The 20,747-nt window shown below is 32.8% G+C and overlaps 1 protein-coding gene across 10 annotated transcripts in view; it reads right to left on the bottom strand.

Annotated features, from left to right (window-relative positions):
• Nucleotides 1–20,747, bottom strand: part of LOC118187598 (putative ATP-dependent RNA helicase TDRD12) — a 342,589-nt gene that overhangs the window by 207,295 nt on the left and 114,547 nt on the right. For all 10 annotated transcript variants that reach the window (XR_015043602.1, XR_015043603.1, XR_015043601.1 and 7 more), the window contains 3 exons: nucleotides 20,356–20,708; nucleotides 20,066–20,126; nucleotides 12,307–12,662 (listed from right to left, as the gene is read on the bottom strand). Coding sequence is in view for 6 of the 10 variants with exons in the window: in XM_085825776.1 (XP_085681902.1) it covers nucleotides 12,307–12,662; nucleotides 20,066–20,126; nucleotides 20,356–20,708 (770 nt within the window). In the remaining 4 variants the exon portion in view is untranslated. The remainder of the gene's footprint in view (nucleotides 1–12,306; nucleotides 12,663–20,065; nucleotides 20,127–20,355; nucleotides 20,709–20,747) is intronic.

Here is a 20,747-nt window from a genome sequence, read left to right as displayed (position 1 = left end):
TATGACACACAAAAATCAGGAGATTTTTTTAAGAAATCGGGAAATAAAATTAAAAAGACTTTTTAAACGATGAAAGTATAGTTTTTAATAATGAATTACCTTTAAATAGTAATTAATTCTTAAATGCAAGCAACACAAAAATACCTTACACATAAAACATATTTTTATTACTTGCATCGTTTAAGAAAACGAAAAAAAAAAAAAACTTTAATCAATTTTCGTACAAATGTTATAAACAGTGGCAGATTTTGCTTTCTTTAAGAAAGAAACTTCATAGTTTTGTTCATAGTAATTGCCACGTAGGCCTGCTTTCGCTAATAAAAGTTTTTCTAATGTGTCATCACTAATTTTAGATCTAAATTTAGTCCTTGGTTTCGCAACAACACTGAAAATTCTCTCACACTCTGCATTACTATGGGGAACTGTCAAGATGGCCAACATACTTCTAGACAGTTCACTATATTTTAAAATTCCATCAGCATCTTTTAGTTTTCCAATTAAACTCCACTGAGTGTCAATCCCAGCTGATTTTATAACTTCAGCCAAGTTTTCTAATTGTAAACTGCTGTTATGCAGATGTTGGAAATGTTTCAGTTTTTCCTTCCTTTTAGAACTCCTTTCAAGATAATAGTAAATATCAACAATGTGTTCATCCACATTTATTGGTAAAGAAGCTGCCCCTTTTTCAGCTGCTAAATTTAAGAGGTGACAGGTGCACCTCATAATCTGCAAATCTGAATTTTCCTTTCTCAAAATGTCTGCAACACCAGTCTTCAAGCCTACCAATACTGGTGCATTATCGGCACCAAGTGCTAAGCAATTATCAAGAGAGACTGCATTTTCTTTTAAAGTTTTAATAATTAGCTGTGCTATAGTAAAGCCTGTCAAATGCCCTTCTAAAGTGAGGACAGAAAGTAAACTGCACTCATTTTCTGAAAACTCTGGATTAAAAAAAGAAACAACAATTGGATACAGTTTTAAATCGGTATTATTGCTTCCATCCGTAGAGAGGCAGAACGGAGCTGTTTTTTTAATGCAATCAATAACTGAAGATTTATTTTTCAAATCCATTTCTTTAACAATTGCACTGTTTTGGTTTTTGCACTTGAGTAATTCATAGCGATTTCACTATCGGGTAACATTTTTCTAAATAAACCTGCAGCGTGATCCGATGCATTCAGTGGCAGGTTGTGCTCCAGTAAAAAGGAAGATAACAGACATTCTGCATTAATAACGTTTTGGTCCTTTGTTTCCGAAGAAAAATTTAATTTTTCGTTTTTTTCAAAACAACTCATGTCCTTGTGTTTTTGTGTATGCACATGTTTGAGAACATTTGCCCTTCCACCATGCAAAATCAAAAAATCGCAATGACAGGCAGTACACATCGCAAATTTATTACATTTCCTTGAGGAAATAATGGAAGGAAAGTCAACTGTGTACGATTTTTGAAACGTACACGAGTATTTCACCTTTCTCGCAGACATAACAAAAGATGATAATTTTTAAACTATTTTCCGAAGGCACATGTACTCACACAACTCAGGACAAAATGACCCAAATAACTAAAGAATATCCAAATAACAGCTTGCTCTGTCCTCATTGGTTAATATATGCCAGGTGACACGCAGTGGAGCACGATGCCCATTTGAGAATGACGTTTCTGGATACATATATGCTCTCAAAAGTTATGTAATTCCCAAGGTTTTGTTTTAGATATAATCTAGAGAAAATTCAATTGCTTTCAGATATCCAAAATCACTTTTTTTTGTTCATATAACAAAGTATTAAGCCAAGTTCCATAAAAATCGTGAGAAATTTTAAGAATAAGAAAAAGTTGGGAGAAATATATTGTAAATTGGGGAGAGCGGTCGAAAATCGGGAGAGTTGGCAACTCTGTGAAGGTAATGGACGAGCCACTGCATGCATTTGTTGAGAATGCCTTCCCGACAGACATCAATCACACCAGTTTGTTTGCATATCTGCATCAAAATTTATGCAAATACGGGTCATTAAAGAAGTGGACTTATTTTAGAATGGATGTTTGTAGCCATTTGAACAGCTCATTCCCACATTGATAGATTGGGTGTGGTGGATCAGTTCCCTGACTCCACATTCACCGGATTTATAGAGCCTTGATTTCTTTTTGTGAGAAGCCATCAAAAGTGTCGTTTATCACGATCCTGTTGTGTCTGAAATGGATCTTGTGGGAAGAATTGCCCGCGCAGCTGCTGCAATCAAAGAAACTCCTGGAGTGTTTGAGATGGTGCAAACTTCGAGCATCTGTTGTAACATTCAAAGTGTCAAAACACCATTTGTATTCATGACCAATGAATGTTTAAAATTATTCACTCTCTTGTTTACTTTCCCATCTTCTATCTCTGCTACCACTTACTCCTGGAGTACAGGTTCCTATGCAATTCGTAATCCTTATGATGTGCCCTACCTCTCCTAGAAGTTTGTCGCAACATTTGTGGTACAACCTGGACACAAAATTTCAAAGTTCTATAGCTACTCATTCTTGAGTTTTGCGAGATACATACATGTGTACATACTTACAGACATCAAGGAATAAAATCTTTTCTGAATCCAATTTAAATCAAATTTACAATCCTTTTTTTTTTTTTGGCAAAAACAGTCCTTTATTGTGTCCATACATACAGATGTCATGCAAAAACATCATTCAAATGGTTTTGAGAGTGATTGAAATGGATATTTTCATTGATGTATGATAAAGGAAATTTTTCACGATTACAATACTTCCTTTGTACAAAGAAGGAAAAAAGGAATTTTCCATCTGCTGGAGAGATAGCAAAAGGTCACAGAACAGAATGGTGCTTTACGTGATTCAATGAAAGTTTCTTACATTTCTGTACTTCTTTATTTGTATTTATGAGAAAAAACTGCAGATCTTTCCAGATGAAGTCATGCATATAAGTTATATCGCAATTTTTCATTAACATATGTTGAGGCTATTTCAAAATTAAAAATTCATTTGTTAGTCTCAAATGCTATATTTAAGTACCAATTTTTTACCATGCTTTCTCTAATCACTGATAAAAACTAAATAACTGAGTAGGAATTTTTACATAAAAGTCAATTCTCAAAAATAATTATCTTGATGTAATCCATTATATTAATCTTGTTTGCTTGCAGAAAGGATATGGCACATTAATTCTAACATCTGTTCATTTAATAAATCTAGGAATTAGATTTTTAAAATGTCCTATATTGTCATGTTAATAAATTCATGGCATTTTCAATTATGTGAACATAACATTCCTATGACTTTTCAAATTACATGCATCCTACTGAAACAACCTGCAATGCAGTTTGAATATAAGCATATTAATCTATTAATCGACGCTACCAATAATCATCAAGAAATAAGATTAAGCCACAAGCAAAAGGTTCTGGCCAGCTCTGATTCAATTTGGTTAACAGTTTTTAATAATTTTTATACTTTTTTATTTTAAAAAGTACATACTTGTGTGTTAAAACAACATGGGAAGGTCTATTGATTAAGAAGAATTCTGATATTATTCTCCATTACAAACATGCATCTCCATACAACAGACTCAACAGTGTAATATCTACATTTCCAAAGTTTTGCATTTTCAGAGATGACCACAAAGTGATCCTGTTTGCTCCAATGACAAAAATATCTGTGATGTATGGGTGATGCCAACCAACAAGATGTATAGAGGGTGCTAACTCTCAGTGTGGAGAGGCGCCAATAGTTTAGTTTCCAAGAGGGAGACCGACAAAGAGGTCATACGGAAGGCTCGTGGGAGCTATTAATGAAACCGAAATTCCCTTTTATTACTTTATATATTTCAGTTATTAGTAGTGTAGTTTAGTATTAGTTTGTGTTAATAAAATAAATATTTAAAAATACAAGAAGGTGGAGTTATTTCTCTATGAGGCGGTGGATGAAGAACGGGATGATATCACACGCTCTCTTTATGAGAACCAGAGCTTTAGATGACGGTAGAGAAACTTCAAGAGAAGCAGGTAGGAAGCTTTTGATTTTATTTACTCAAAGTATAGATGTATTGAAGATATATATATACATGTGTAAGATATATATAAATTAAAATGTATAAGAATACTAAGAAAGAAGACTTAGTAAACCTTCTTGGTGAAATTGAAGATACACAAACTGTTGGTTTAACAGTGGTTCAACTAAAAGGTAAAATTGAGGACAGTAAAATATTTAAAGATGATCCAGAATTTGTAATTGGATTATTAAACTCAATAGTTGAGGAAAGAAAAATTAGAGAAGAAAATGAAATAAAAGCTAGGGATACACAGTTAGCCTTAGAAGCTCAAAAGGTTGAACTTGAAAAATTAAAATTAGTGCAGCTAGAGAAAGAATTAGAATTAGAAAAAGTTAGAAGTCAGAATACAGTTAAAGATGGATCTCGCGCAGATAAAGACATGATTACAGGTTTTGGAAATTATTTAGAAAATTTGATAAAGAGTGTTAAAACGTTAACTATTCCTGTTCCGGGAAGATCGGAAAATTTCAATTTGTTTTTTCAAACATTAGAGAGAGCATTCATAACTAAAAATGTACCACAGGAGCTCAAATCCGAAATTTTGATTAACATTTTAGGGGATAAGGCAACTAATATATTATTTTACACTAATGATGAAGAACTAAAATGTTATGAAACCATTAAAAAACTAGTATTAAAAGAATATCAGCCAACTGCTTATGAATGTTTAATGAATTTCCGAAGAGCACGACGCGATCCTAAAGAGTCACATGTTCAGTTCGCTTCTAGACTGTCTGCAAATTTCCAGTATTACTGTCAGTTACGTGAAGTTAATGACTTTGATGCACTTTGTCAACTAATGATTTCCGACAAACTTTTCCAAACGTTAGACAAAGAAACGGCAACTTACATTAATATTAAAACCGGAGAAAATTGGTTAAAACCTAAGGATTTAGCTAAAGAAGTTGACTTGTATTTTGTAAACAAAGGTAAATCGTTAAACGAAACCACTTTTAACACTAATGAAAACATAGCTAAATCGTCCCACTCTTCAAGAGAATAGAAATATATTCCGCCTCATATGAGAAGCAACATAAATAAAAATAAATATCCACCTAAAGACTGTTACATATGTGAAACATTAACGCATCTCGCTAAATCTTGTCCACAAAGAAACAAATCGGTAACACAAAACCCTACTCTAAAAAAAGAAACACCAGAGAAAAATACTAGTGATAAAGTAACAGCAAAAATCGGATCTTCATGCTTGTCAAATGAAAGTTTTACGCAACCATTGCAAAAAGTAAATATTTGCGTTGCAGGTAACGAAATCCAAGCCATAATTGATTCAGGTGCTGAAATTTCTGTTATAAATCCGAAACACATATCAAATTTCTCTATTGAGAACAACTGTAATATTGACCTAATTTCGACATTCGGAGAAACCATATCAGCTAAAGTGGCTAGAATCCCTCTATCCATCAAAAATACTGATAATCCTAATTTATTGAAACCTGTCGAAGTATTAGTAGCTTTAACAGAAAAACTTCATATTCCCTGCGTAATTACTCCAAATGTTTATGATTTATTGACCTCTGAAGCTCATCTGCTTAGCGCGAATCGTGATTGCGGCACAGTGTCTCCATCGCAGATACCGGAAACGAGGAGTCATGAGTCAAAACAATTCGAAGGCGAAAGCCGCGCTGATTTATTTATGACAGGAGGAGAGCAAGATTTAGTCATAAGTTGCATTCAGTGCGAAAACGAAAGTGGGGTGGGTCAACATTCAGATGCCAGTATTTTTAAACAACAGCAAAGGGAATGTGAGACATTACGCAGTATCTATAAAAATGCGCAAAGAAATAAAAATAAATATTTTTTAATGGATGACTTGATTTATCATACTGAAAGAATTTCCGGAGAAGAAGTTAGTCAATTGGTATTACCTAAAGTTAGAAGGGAACAAATTTTAAAATTGGCTCACGAATCTATTTTTGCAAATCATTTAGGGATGAGAAAAACAAAAGAAAGGATTCGTTATTCATTTTATTGGCCAAACATGTCACGAGATATAGAAGAATATTGTAAAACTTGTAAGGAATGTCAATTACAAAGTAGAGAAAGAACTAACGATCGTATACCCATAGTTCCAGTTCAGAGGCCTGAATTTCCATTTGACACAGTGAATGTAGATATAATCGGTCCAATTGAACCTCCATCAGCACGTAAACACAAATATGTACTATGTTTAGTCGACCAACATTCTAGGTGGCCAGAAGCTGTCCCTTTGAGAACTATTACAGCAAAATCAACATGTGACGCATTATCAGAAATCTTTATGAGAACGGGCATACCTCGGGTAATAGCTAGCGATCAAGGTACCAATTTTGTTGCAGAATTAACACAAGAATTCCATGCCAGATTAGGAGCAAGTCCTAGATTTGCAACACCAGGAAATCCACAAAGTTCGGGATTAGTTGAACGGTATAACCAAGTTCTAAAACCAGGGTTGCCACTCAAACAGGAGAATGAAATTCCCTGACTTTTCCAGGTTTTCCAGGTGTATTTCAAGAAAATTCCAGTCTATCCGCGTAATGTATGTTGGCTGTACTAAGAGGTAAATTAATTATGGTATTACTTGTATTGTGTAGCAAATTCACTTAATTATTTAATAAATCCCAGAGGACATTTATTCTTAATTATTCTTGATATACTTTGTTTGATAATTTTGTTTAGTTTTCCACTTAAGAAACTTAATAAAATTTAAGATATATATATTGGATAACAAATGTATCTTTTATTTAATTATTACTCATGATCATCACCAGTTCAACACAAGGCTAATCCGGTCCTTATAAATCACAATGCAATCCTAAATAGTTAGGTTAGATTTTAGGTAAATTTAATTTGCGTGAGGTATGTTCTTAAAAGGCACCTTAACACTTGAAAACACAAATATAATTATAATAGTTGTTGTTTTCTCCACTGAAGATTGAAATTAGAATCTTTCCAATCTGGAATAAAATAAGGCTTTTTTTGCAGACATTCTGCAGCTAAACGAAAGAAAGAAATCTATTTTAATAAATTGAGGTATTTTATATTTATTTCACAGCATACATAAGGAAAAAATATGTGCATTAAATTTGTATTAAATTTGGTATGTCATCATACTGCTATAATTAATTTCAGGATTATGCCAGAGAAAATTTCCTGAAATTTGGAAATATTATTTACTAATAATAAATAAATTTAGAGGGAAGAAGCGACATTAAATTATATGAATAACATAAAAATAATTACTTAAAAATTGAATTAGAATAATCAACGATATTTTAGCGAATATAGTTATATTACATGGCTAGCGTAGATGACTGATTACTATTTTTTTATTTTACTGAAAAATGGCAAGGTATTTATTAAAAAGAAAAAAAAAAAGGTTTAAAAAGATTTTGCGGTAAAATTCTAGTATACGGTAAGGCTTTGGCACGATTTTGAAAATTGTCGCCAAGACCAAAATGACCCGTTTACTGCGCATCAAGATGTCGCCAAATCCCATCATTATTCTAACCAAAGAACGTCTATGTAAAGAAGAAAAGGTTCCATACAAGTAAAATGCTATTACGCCGCTGGAATGTGGAGGGAAAATTTGCCAAGGGATTTGGCGACGGAACCTGGCGGCCAGAATTTCCCTCTCCGTGATGTGTACAGGAAATTGAGAAACAAGTGTTAAGAAGAAACGATTTTTGACAAAAAGAAAACTACGAAAATCCGCTTTTAAATTATTGCGAAAAATCCAAGAAGAAACGTTTTATCAAAGGACGTTTCTTCTTGGATTTTTCGCAATAATTTTAACAACAGATTTTCGTAGTTTTTTTTTTTTTTTTTTCCTGAAAATAACTAATCCATGAATTAATTTACTTGCGCCAAAAAATATTTTCTTTTCCTTTAGAGTTTAACCACTTGCGCGAAGACTAAACTTCACGGTTGCGGTGCCATGCGCTACAATATAACAAGCGGTAAAGTGTCTCATTTACGCCGCTCCGCATCTGCGAGTGCAATCCAGAGCTGTAACTCGAGAAATAAACAATCTCGTTGTTAGGCGACGTGTGCACCACGTTATTTTCATTTTTGCGATAAATGCTTATCGACGTGTTCACGTCGCTCGCGGTTTGAGACAAAAGCATCTTGACGTGCGTGGCACGTCTTTTTAGCGCAAATGGTTAAAGAAATTTTAAACGATATTCATTTTATGAACTCTTGATAACGTGACCTTCGAACTTCGACACCGGTTTCGAGCTTTGGCAACAGATATATCAGACATGCACAGCTGTTTTCCCTCTATGATGGAACGGAGCCACAGCCACATCTGTTGCAGAGAGGTTTTCCTTCTTTACAATACATATTCTTTGATTCTAACCTCCATGGTACCGTATACTAGGATTAAACCCATTTTGTTTTATACGAGAACAGGTACTTTCTTTAGTTCATGCACTGCACATGCGATTCTCGAGAATATTGGAAACCAAAAGTTGCTTTGCCTTTCTAAAAGACAATCAAATTGGAGCTTCGAAAATTGGCTCTATGCCAGCTACCCCAATGACACTCACGTGATACATAATTCGCCAAAAAAGTTACCTCTTCCGACGTCGGCGCAAAAATCGCTTTTTTTGGCTGGATCGTTGTATGAACTTCCCTGACTTTTCCAGATTTTGACAAAAATACTTAATTCCCTGACTTTTCCCTGAATATTTTGGTCAATTTTCGAATTCCCTGACTTTTCCAGGTAGCGTGGCAACCCTGTAAAACGTATGCTTCATCATATCATTAGAAACGACTCTAAAAATTGGGACAAACATACACCATACCTGTTATTCGCTTACCGCGAAATTCGAAATTGTACTACGGGAGTATCCCCATTTAAATTAATGTATGGAAGAGAGGCCAGAGGTCCGTTGTCAGTATTAAAATCGTCCTGGTCAGGAGAAATTCCATTACCAATAAAATTGGGTAAAAGTGCTGTTGATTATCTACAGGAGCTAAAGATGAATTTAGAAATAGCAGCAGAGCAAGCATCTATAACTGCAGAATTGAAACAAGGTGCATATGCAAGATATGCTAATCGAAGGGCTATATATAAAGAATTCAACCCTGGAGATCAAGTGTACCTGCTGATTCCAGATTCCAGTAATAAATTATATGCCATATGAATAGGACCTGCAGAAATAGTATCTCGTTGTAATCCAGATTCTTACAGAGTCAGACTGACAGATGGTACAATAAGAAGAGTACATGTAAATAAAATTCGAAAATTTAATCCAAAAGTACAGGCAGTAGGTGTAATATTTGAGAATGAAGAAGAACTAGGAGAAGTCCATCCCACACCCAGTGTGAGTGACAAGTCTGATCATTTTCATCTTAGCGAAGTAAATTTAAGTCATTTAGATGATGATAAAAGGAATGAAATGATGAACTTGTTAAGAAAATATGAAAACTTATTTATAAATAAGGTACAAATTGCCAAAGTAGGAGAACATAAAATAAGATTAAGTGACAATGAAAGGAAGAAGCCATATGGTTATCGAATTCCAGAAGCATTGAAGCCTCAAGTAGATAAACAAATCGAAGAAATGTTATCAATGGGATTGATTGAAGAAACCAACACTGAAATTTCGTACCCTATTGTATGCGTTATGAAGAAAGACGGTAATATTTGCCTTTGCGTTGATTTGAGATCCCTTAATGCAGTAACGAAACGAGATGACTTCCCTATGGAAAATCCTAAAGAGCTCTTATTCTACATTGGAAAAGCCAAAGTGATATCCAGCATTGATTTACTCAAAGGCTATTGGGCCATGCCATTAGAAAGAGAGAATCAAGAATTAGCATGTTTCAAGACACATCGAGCTTAGTATCAATTTAAAGTTATGCCTTTCGGGCTACGCAACGCCGCTGCAACATTTCAGAGAGTGATGAACCAGGCCCTTGCTAAATACAAAGGTTTTGCTCGAGCCTACGTCGATGACATAGCTGTTTATTCAAATAATTGGAATGAACATTTAGTACATCTTGACACCATTTTTTCAAAACTGTTAGAACTAGTTTTCCGTAAATCCCAAGAAATGCTCCTTTGCTAAAACTCATATTAAGTATCTAGGACATATCATCGGTTCCGGCAGTCATCGTACAGATTCAGAGAAAGTGGAGGCTATCCAGAAATTAGCTAGACCTCAAACAAAAAAACAATTGAAAAGCATTCTAGGCCTATGTAATAATTACAGAGACTACATTCCACATTATGCCGAAACAGCTTATCCATTAACCGAGCTCACGAAAAGAAGAAGTCCTGAAGAGCTGTGCTGGACAGAAAAACACTACGAAGCATTCATTAAATTAAAGAAATGCCTAATGGAAGCACCTAGTCTTTATACCCCTGTTCCAGGGTTACCTTTTATAATTCAATGTGATGCATCTTCAACAGGTGTTGGAGCCTGCTTATCTCAAAGGAAAAACGGAAAGTTGTACCTGATTAGTTACGCCAGCCAGAAACTTACCAAAACACAACAAGCATGGACAACTATCGAGAGGGAAGCTTATGCTGTTATTTGGAGCTTGAAAAAGTTTGAAACTTGGATTTTTGGATCACCTGTGGAACTGATAACTGATCACAATCCGTTAACTTTCATCACGAAGAACGCACCACAATCTTCTAAGTTACAGAGATGGGCTTTAGCATTACAAAAGTACGATACTACAATTTCACATTGCCCAGGTGCTAAGTTAAGCAATGCTGATGCGTTGTCCAGACTAGAGACTATTGAGTGACTTATGTGAAAGAAAGAACTTTTCATAGACATTTATGAACTCTTAATATTATTATTTTTTTAAGTGTGTGTTTCTTTTTCAGCTACTCTCCTAGAGACTTTTAAGTATATCATAGACGCTTTAAGTATTCTATTGCATTAGAATTGTTTGAATACTAATTTTTAATCATTTATATATTACAGTTTTAGAAGAAGTCTTGTAGTAGGTGCAGAACTAACCTGTATCAGTATTGTGTTATATATCTTTCAACTTCAGTATCGATTGATTTGTAGACCTTAGTAGGTAAGTAACTCTTTCGTTTGACGTCACCATAATTTGTCATATTTCAATAGGCTTTCACCCTATTTCAATCTTGGATGGGGGGTGTGATGTATGGGTGATGCCAACCAACAAGATGTATAGAGGGCGCTAACTCTTAGTCTGGAGAGGCACCAAAAGTTTAGTTTCCAAGAGGGAGACCAACAAAGAGGTCATACGGAAGGCTCGTGGGAGCCATTAATGAAACCGAAATTCCCTTTTATTACTTTATATATTTCAGTTATTAGTAGTGTAGTTTAGTATTAGTTTGTGTTTGTAAAATAAATATTTAAAAATACAAGAAGGTGGAGTTATTTCTCTATGAGGCGGTGGATGAGGAAGGGGATGATATCACAATATCTGTCTAAAAAGGAAAAAGTTGAGAGTTTGATTCTCATTGATAGAAATTATGGCAATTCCAACTTCCAAAGATATATATTAACAACGTAACCTATTGTGAAAATTTAAACAGTTGTCTGATTATGAGATTTTTCTGATGATTTAGCAAACTTACTGATTCTCAATTTATTGAATGTTAAACAAGCAAATTTTGAACATGCTCATTTCGTCTCTGAATCTCAGAAAAGTATTCTTCTTAAACCTACTATGTTTGTCAGAACAAAGCACTAACTTTAGAATATAGAAGAAGTGTGCAATAAGGGAAGGAAGCTGAATGCAATACAGCAATAACAAAGGTGAAATCTACTAAATCATGAAAATAATTTTTTCCCTTCTTATAATAAATTCAATTTATCATCAAAATGAAGTAACTATAAAAATCTACTTCACTATTATCCAAGTATGGTTAAATATGATTAAATAGTTTGTATTTTACAAGCATTAGGATACAAAACAATTTTGCTGCAATGAATTTATGAACTTAAACATTCTTAAAAACAGGGCTTGAAATCAGACAGCTGTTTAAATTAATAAACTTAAACAATCTTAAAAACAAGGCTTAGCTTCTACAGAAAAATCAAAAATATTTAAATCGTAACATCTGACAGTTGACTAAATGCCCAATGAATTTTTTTTAAAAAACAAAAATACAAAACTATACTGTACTCATTTTAAAAGAAAATAATTGTATAATAGCATGCATATACCAAAAAAGATATATTACTGCTAACACTGATGCATAACAATATGAAATAAGTTAAATTAAAAATGATAAAAACTAATTCCATACCTAAGATGCTTATTAAAATGTTGTAATTCTACTTCACTCTCTCTCACAAGAACATTTCTTAAATCAACCTTTGATACACATTCTTTATTCTGATTATCTTGCAATGGTAAACTTTGTGGTTTCACAGAATTTGAGTTAGATGATACATACTCCTGGTCTTCGTCAGCTTTATGCACTGATGGTGATTTTAAAGTTTTATGATGCAGCAAACTCATTTCCCTCTGAATATCAGAGCTTGGACTAGCTAGAGTAGGTATTTTTCTTTTTTGAAGTATAAACCGTTTGACTTTATTGAAATTTACAGAAGGGTTCTTTTGAGGTGAAGATGTCAATACAGGAGTAGAAGTACACATTTCCTGTAATTATATAAAAATGCTTAAAAAATTATATTTAAAAATAAAGACATTAATGTAAATTACATGCTACAATGAAACACAGAGTATATTATAAGTATTGAATACACAAAATCAGGAATGTTTCACAAAACCTAATAAGGTTGTTTTATAATGAAAATAATTCTGCTACCTAAATACTTTTCAAGGTTGTTTTCAACAACTAAAAATGTAAGTCTTTTACGGCTATTTTCATTTGGTTAGTAATACTTTTATTATTGGGAAATTTTTTTTTTAAATTCATTCTAAATTCAAATTAATTCAGACTAAAGATATTAAATTTTAACAATATGTAATTAATATTTCTACCAATTAGCATGGCAGCTTTTGATTAAAAAATTTAAGACATAAATGCATTTAAATAATATAAATGCTGTGAAATTTTAGATGTTTACACCAAATCATTCCTATTAAAATTTATAGAATAGCATCCAATTAAATATACTATTAAATGCTACCAAACATTTTCGTGCTCTGAAATATTGTGGCTCCAGACTTCTATTTTTCATTTGAAATAATGTCATTCATTATTATGAGTAATTGTTATTTACATTTTAATTATTGTAATTAGAGATTTCTAGTTTTCATTTGAAATATAATCACTGGTTATTTTTTTGCCATATTTTTCACTTTTTCTAGTACGATGGATTACACAATTTGGCAGTTACCTAATGATGAAGAGACTGCCATATGAATCTTTTAGGGCAAAAGAATAATTCATAGCAACAGACTTTATTCTCTAAATCATCCGATGAAGATAACTTTTGACTCGAACAAAGCTCCTTTATGGCTCTGTTATATATGTTCTTGCAGTGAAAAAAAAAAAAAAAGATTGAGAACAAAAACATCGTTTGAAGGCTCGTGTCTTTCTTTCCTCAATGCCTTTCATTTTATCTGTGGTGTCAAGAATTGACATCGATTGAATATTGTAAACTTCAATTAGAAAAGAGCCATAATACGACAATAGATTGGAATAACTACTTGAGGGAAGTATGTGCAAATATTTTAATGTCTCATAAAAGAAATAAAATCGGTGGGGGCAAAACAATCGAAGACGAAAATCTTTTCAGAAAAATAAAAAACAATGTTGGACATATGCTTCCAGAAAAATGGAGGTTTGGGGGATTATGCTGGGAAAGCAAAAAATGTTTTCTGGTCACCGTTCCCGATTGTTGTGCTACAACATTGATGACTCCCATTCAGGAAAGGCAGCAATATATTTTTAGACTCCTAGAAAGGATGTAAGAAAGAGTAATTACGATATGCTGGATTTGAACATTTCACAGTGACAGCTACAATTTTGTAGACCCTGGAACTGGATGTCATACCCAAACTGTGCAGCAATTGTGGGGTACTGCTAAATGGAAAAATAAATGTCAGCAGGGCACTGCTCGCCACCATTTAGAGTCATATTTGATAGACTTTATGTGGTGTTGGTTATATTCAAAAACTGAATAAGTCCCCCCCCAATACTGAGTGTAATTTTATACCACCTGTTTAGATTCAATTTCATTTTGTTTCATTATTTTTTATTTATGTGTATGATATTTTAGGTTAAAAAAGAAATTTTATTCTTTAAGAAATTAAAAAAATACTTTTTACATATTTTTTTCCAACAGAACTAACTTCATTTTTCTTTTTAAGTCTTTTGAACTCTATTATTATTTTATACTTAGTGAGAATTGTTGGCAAAAAAAGGTGGCACATTTTTCACCGGCACCACTCTAACAGAATAGAAACTGGTTCTTTACTTTATCACTGAATGTAAAGAATTACAATAATTTGGGGTCACAATATAAAGAAGTGCAAGATTGTGATTAAGCATTTTATTCAAAATTTTGTATTTTTAACATTTATAACATACAAAGAATTTATCACATTATATTTATAGTACAGCTTCAATTACTCAAACTCTGAAAAGTAAAACTGAATGTTAAATAGAAACTCAAAATTCCTTTCAGCTTTTTTAAATAAGTAAAATTTTCAATAACTGGAAATGTTTTCTCCTACCTGAGTGGCAGCTTACCCAAGATTGACTATATGTCAACTATGCATTATAATGAAAAGAAATAATTTTTTTTACTAAAATTTCTTTTAACAAACGTTTATAGTTTAAAAAATAATTTCCCTTTCATAAAATACAAAATATGCTTTTTGCCAACATAAATTAGTCACAATTTGAGGGAAGTTATGTTAACCTTTAAAAGACAGGTGGCCTAAGAATCAGCCAGAGCTATAGTGTCTCAAAAAGATGGCTGTGGCCGAAATATCGACCAGGGAATTCTCCCCCCCCATCCTCCAGTCCTCCCTTGCCACTTATGCGAGATGACCTTCACGCCTCCCAACTGTGGGGTTTCGTAAATTCCCTTTCTTTTCCCTCAGCAGTGAAATCTTAGCTTGGGGCAAAATCTTTCAGTTGTGTCAAAGAATATCTGTTCTTTCTATATGTTCTTTAGTTGTGTTTTGCGTGATTCACTTGTTCTCTAGAACTCTGCACTAATACTGCTTTGCTTTCGCTATATATATAAGAAAAAAGGTTTAACTTAAGAGGAAATTGAGAAATTGTTTCAAGATCTTGAAAATGAAGCTTTTGGTGACAGTGATTCCGAATGTGAAATTGATAATGATGAAGGAAAAGAGGTGTTTTCCTTTGTGGAATTTCAGTCTGTGTCGGAAGATGTTGCAGACAAAGGAAAATATATTAATGAATTTCATCTGGAAGACATAAACTGGGTTGATCCTGATATTTCGATGGAAACGGATACCTATTCATTTAAAGGAATTAACGCATTAAAAGGAAATGCTACAGAATGCAATAATGAAATTGATTTTTTCGAATGCATATTTCAAATGCATTTACACGATTTTATAACACTCGAAACAAATAAATATACTGAGCAGTTTTTCGAGTTAACTGAAAGCGTCTCAAAAAAAGCTCATTCTGCGAAATGGAAAAATGTGAGTGCTTTGGAGCTAAGGAAATTCCTAGCTCTGACTCTGCTTATGCGGCACATCGATAAAGATAGTTTAAAAGACTACTGGTTGACTGACTGAGATGATCGAAATTCCATTTTTTGGAAAAGCCATGGCAAGAGATCGATATCTAAACTTTCTTCGATTTCTTCACTTTTCTGATAATAAATTAGCGCCGAATAAAAAAGATCCCGAGTATGACCACATGTGGAAGATTCGGAATGTCTTTGAAATATTAAATTCTCGCTTCAAAGAAGTATATGAAACTACAGAAGAACTTGCGATTGATGAAGTTATCGTTGCTTTTAAAGGCCGAGTATTCTTTCGCCAGTACATCCCGAAAAAGCGAAAACGTTTCGATATTAAAGTCTACAAACATGCAGATAAAAATGGATATACATTCAAGATGCGTGTGTATCTGGGAAAGGGTAAGGTTTTAGGCGATAGAGAAAAATGTTCTGCACATCGAACTGTCACTGGACTTCTTGAATGCGTTAAAGGAAAAGGACAATTTGGACAATTTCTTTTCATACCCACAACTGTTTCTTGAACTTCACCGTAAGTATGAAATAAACAGCTGTGGTACCATTAGGTCAAATCGAAAATATTATCCGAAGAATATGGCTTCTCCACGAATGAAAAAAGGTGAATGCAGAGAATTATTTTCACAGGGTATGGTAGCTACATGCTGGAAGGATAAGCGAGAGGTTTTTATGCCGAGCAACATCCATAATCCATCCAGAGAAATAGAAACTGGATCCGAAAAGCCAAATGTTATAGCTTGTTATAACACCAATATGGGTTATGTAGATCTCAGCGACCGAATGGCTAATAGCTACATATTTGGGCGGAAAACTCTGAAGTGGACAAAAAAATTATTTTTTCACTTATTAGACCTGTCTATTTTGAATGCTTTCATTTTGTTCAAAATGAAAAATCCTGGGATGAAACATAAAAATTTTAGACAGAATTTAATTTATCAGATGGTTCACAAAAGTTTTGCTGAAGAACCAAAGGTAATGTCGTTAGCAGATAAACTAGAAATTAAGCAATCAGATAAACGAGTTATGGGTAAACAGTTGGCTGACATATACGGTGTTGGATAATCAACCATTTTACACATTAAAAGAAGCAAATGGTGTGTGATTTGTCAGACCCTAGGTTTCAAATTCTAATTGATAATGAACTTATTGAAAGTGTGAGAGAAGAAAGTGTCGAGGAAGAAAATGACCTTAATATCAAAGTTGAAGCAAACACCGGACCATCAGCTAGTGAAGCGTTTGCTGGCCTTGAAGCTGAGTTGAAGTGGATGGAGCGTCAGCCGGAGTGTAAGCACATGCAACTTCTCATTGCCAAGTAGATGCATGACTTGGCTGCCCGCAAACAGATGAAGACAGTCAAACAGCTTACTTTGACCAATATGTTCAGCAATCAATTACTTTCTCAGCACTTGTAAGTACTGAATATAAGATGTACGTCAGTGTTACCTTTTCATTTCAATTAACTGAAACGACCTTTTTTTTTTTAAACTAGTTTCCCGCCCCCTAAAATTTTCTACATACAGTACCTATAGTAATTAATTAAAGTGTATGTAGACCCTTTCTTCGGAAAAAATCCAAGTATCCGAATTTTTTATCATCTGAATGGGGTCCAGTCCCAATTGATTCAGATAATTGGAGTTCTACTGTACTCGATAAAAACACATAATTGTAAATTGACACAAAACTGGAGAAAGAAAAATACAAAATTTGATAGATAAGGCTTATATTTCTGTCATGCATGTTATGAATCAGTTTGAAAAAAAAGCACACAATCTAAATAAGAAATTCCATGAATCGAAACCTTAAATCCCATAAAATCACAATTTTAAGTACAAAGGCAAGAAAAACATCTTGTACCTAATTTGCCATAGATGATACCACAGACACTAAAGAATTCCTTTAAAATCTTTTTTTTATAGCAGTCTGGGAACACTTTAGTTTTGATACAAAATCTTTCTTTTTTAATTTATTTTAAACATCTTGTAGTAGTTTCGTGCAGCTTAATATGTTAGACACAATGCACAGTAATCACAGCACTGCAATAAACTTCTTGCCAGAATGTACACTTCAGGAAATTTAAAATGCTACCACAAATTCAGGCATATCTGCAAGAAAGTTTCCCAAAGATATTTATGGTGGTTGCAGACACGGTAATTACAATGGCAAATTGATAACTGTACTGTCAGTAACACATACAGCAATACACATTTCTACAAATGGAAATTAAGTACTTTTAAGGACCATTAATGAAAATAATTAAGGACCCATCAACAAATGGGAACTGAATAAATTCAATTAAAGATATTAGCTATGCCTGAACTTCACTTTTGTGATACAATAAAATAAATCCACAAGTAGAATGCACTATTATATGTCATGGTTTAAAATACATGTAATTTATGACATTGACTCTTAAACTATATTAAAATAACTAGACATTAAAAGCCACAAAACATTTACGTTTTGTAGCAACAGTACTCAACAAAATATTTGTTCATCTTTTTTTAATTTGAATCTTTTCCAGACGTTCTGGCTAATTTATATTAATTCCCTTCTCTTTAAGCATCTTTTCTAACAATTAGAAATTTCTTTCAATATGCAAACCAATATTCCAATACCAGTTTCTGCGTGTTTTATCTCCTAACTTGGCAATCTCTCGACAAAGTACCTATGAGGTTTTACTTGATGTAGTAAAAGCTGAATAGTCCCAAACCCCTGGTAGACATGAAGCAAATTATCGCTATGTCTAAAAGTAAGTATAAAGTCAGATGAAGGTTTAAATAAACCCAACTCTTATTTAAAAAGACCTTAGAACAGCAGTGCCCAACCTTGTGCTCATGAGCACAAGTGTGCTCACCAGCCCGATAAGGTACTACGAACAAAAAATATTTAAGTAATTAAGAGTAAATCTGTAAATACAAATTGTAGAAAATTTAACTTTCACAAGCATGCAAAAAACAAATGCAAAGAAAAATGCAGTGCAAGGTTATTGTCAAAAGATAGGACAATCAGACTGAAATTAATGCTAAAACGGATAATAGCATCAGGGCTTTTCAAAAGAATTTATGCGTTAAAATTTCATTACACATATACAATGTGTTTACACATGTCATTACACATATACATACACTTCCATAAGCACCTTGACAATCAAAGCTTTCAATTCTCTTCACCCCTTTTTAAAGATATATGTATATTTGCATATTATCCCACCGAAGACGAAAGTTGGCTACCATAGAAACATTAATTGGTGGAGATTGGTGGATTAATTGGAGCCAATCGTGCCAGTGGAATTCCAAAGAAACTAAAGCCTTTTTATCTAATAATTAATCTGTATACTATCTACTTAATTTTTATGCTTCATAAAAAGGCTTTCATAGATTTCTGGTATTTTGTTAAACCTTCCGATTTTACTGGAAAGATGTTTAGAAAGCTATGAATAAAATTTCCTGCAGGTAATTATTTCAATCTATTACTGTTTTGTCTTCTATATCAAATTGCCTATTTAATAAATGCTAACTCTATCAACTGTAAATGAACTGGAGTGCAGTCGCGAATGTTTCACCAAGATTGTTTATCCAATTTCAAAAAAAGTACCAAACCATGACCATTCCATACACTTTTTTTTTTAATGCTAGGATCCCATAATTTCCAAAATAAACCCCTGCTAGCAAAATGGAACAAAAATACACCAATTTACAGTTAATTTATAACCTTATTTATAAAAACAAAAGGGGGTTATTGAGAATCAATCAGGGTTACATCAAATGAAAAGCAGATGTTATGAGTATGTTTTGTTACATCAGGCTTGTCCACAACTGGAGCTAAATCATGCTGCTTGGGAACACTACCACAGTCAACAATAATTATTGATATATATAACATATTCACACGAAAGTAAACTGAGAAAGACAAACTCAATGCAAAAATCATTTATGCATGTATGAAAGATAATAAAATTATTAAAACAAGAGATAATAAAATTAAAATTGAGCTTTTATAGGAGGAATTAAAGCAACAAGAATCAGTGCAATATTCATAAAGTTGCACTACATTCATTCAACCATTGCACTTCTGTTGCTGAAGAAGAAGGTTCTACATTTAAACCTTCAAAACTAGTCCTGCAAACTTACGAATATTTTGCTGATTCTGATTGCTTTAACTCCTTCAATAATCATTATTCAGCATGTTATTTTAACTCCAAATTAAATAATATAACAAATATGAGCATACAGAATACAAACATACAAATAGACAACACTTGAATAAAGCATGCTTATAAATAAGCGCATTTTTATTCTTAATTCAAACGAAATAAAAAATTATTTATTTTAGTAAAAGCTATATACTTACTTGTTTTACATTTTCCTGCGGTGTACCAATAAAAGCTTCATTTAGCATGTAAAATGAACTTCTGTAAAAATTTATTTATAAAACAACATTAAATTAAATGTTTTCAATACTCTTTAAAATAATGAACAAAACTAAAATATTATTAACTTTCTTTTTTCAAATATCTGATGTCATAAAAGTACTTACAATAATCAATAAAAATACTTCTATTAAATTAAATTTATATTTCATACTGAAAACAATTTAACCAATCAATTTGAATAAATATAAAATAAAAAGTATCTAATTACTTGTTTGATTCATCAAGTGTACTGCTCTTTTTTTCCTCAACAGACAAATTATCTGAGTGAAATGGATGAAAATTATCAGAGACAGATTTCAAATTTTCTGTAGATGAAAGATTAATTTTTTGAGACAAACTATCAGCAGATACACTACTTTTGAGATCTGGAGTATTACATATTAATTTAGATGACTGAAATTTTTCTGAACTATGTACTTTACTTTGGATTTTACATTTTGAATCCAAATTACTGGGACTCAGCTTCTTTTGTCGTTGTAAGAAATCATAAACTTTCTTAAAATCTACAGATGATTGTTTAGGCAAATCTTCTCTAGCTATATTTGCCAAAGGCAGATTTTTCTGAAACATAAAATATTGCGGTATTAACAATTGTCAATC

The sequence above is a fragment of the Stegodyphus dumicola genome, chromosome 10 (genome assembly GCF_044657685.1).
Source record: "Stegodyphus dumicola isolate Sdum_Otavi_A_Nest chromosome 10, ASM4465768v1".
In the NCBI taxonomy this organism is placed as follows: Eukaryota; Metazoa; Arthropoda; class Arachnida; order Araneae; family Eresidae; genus Stegodyphus; species Stegodyphus dumicola.
This window is presented reverse-complemented; position numbering and strand designations above follow the sequence as displayed.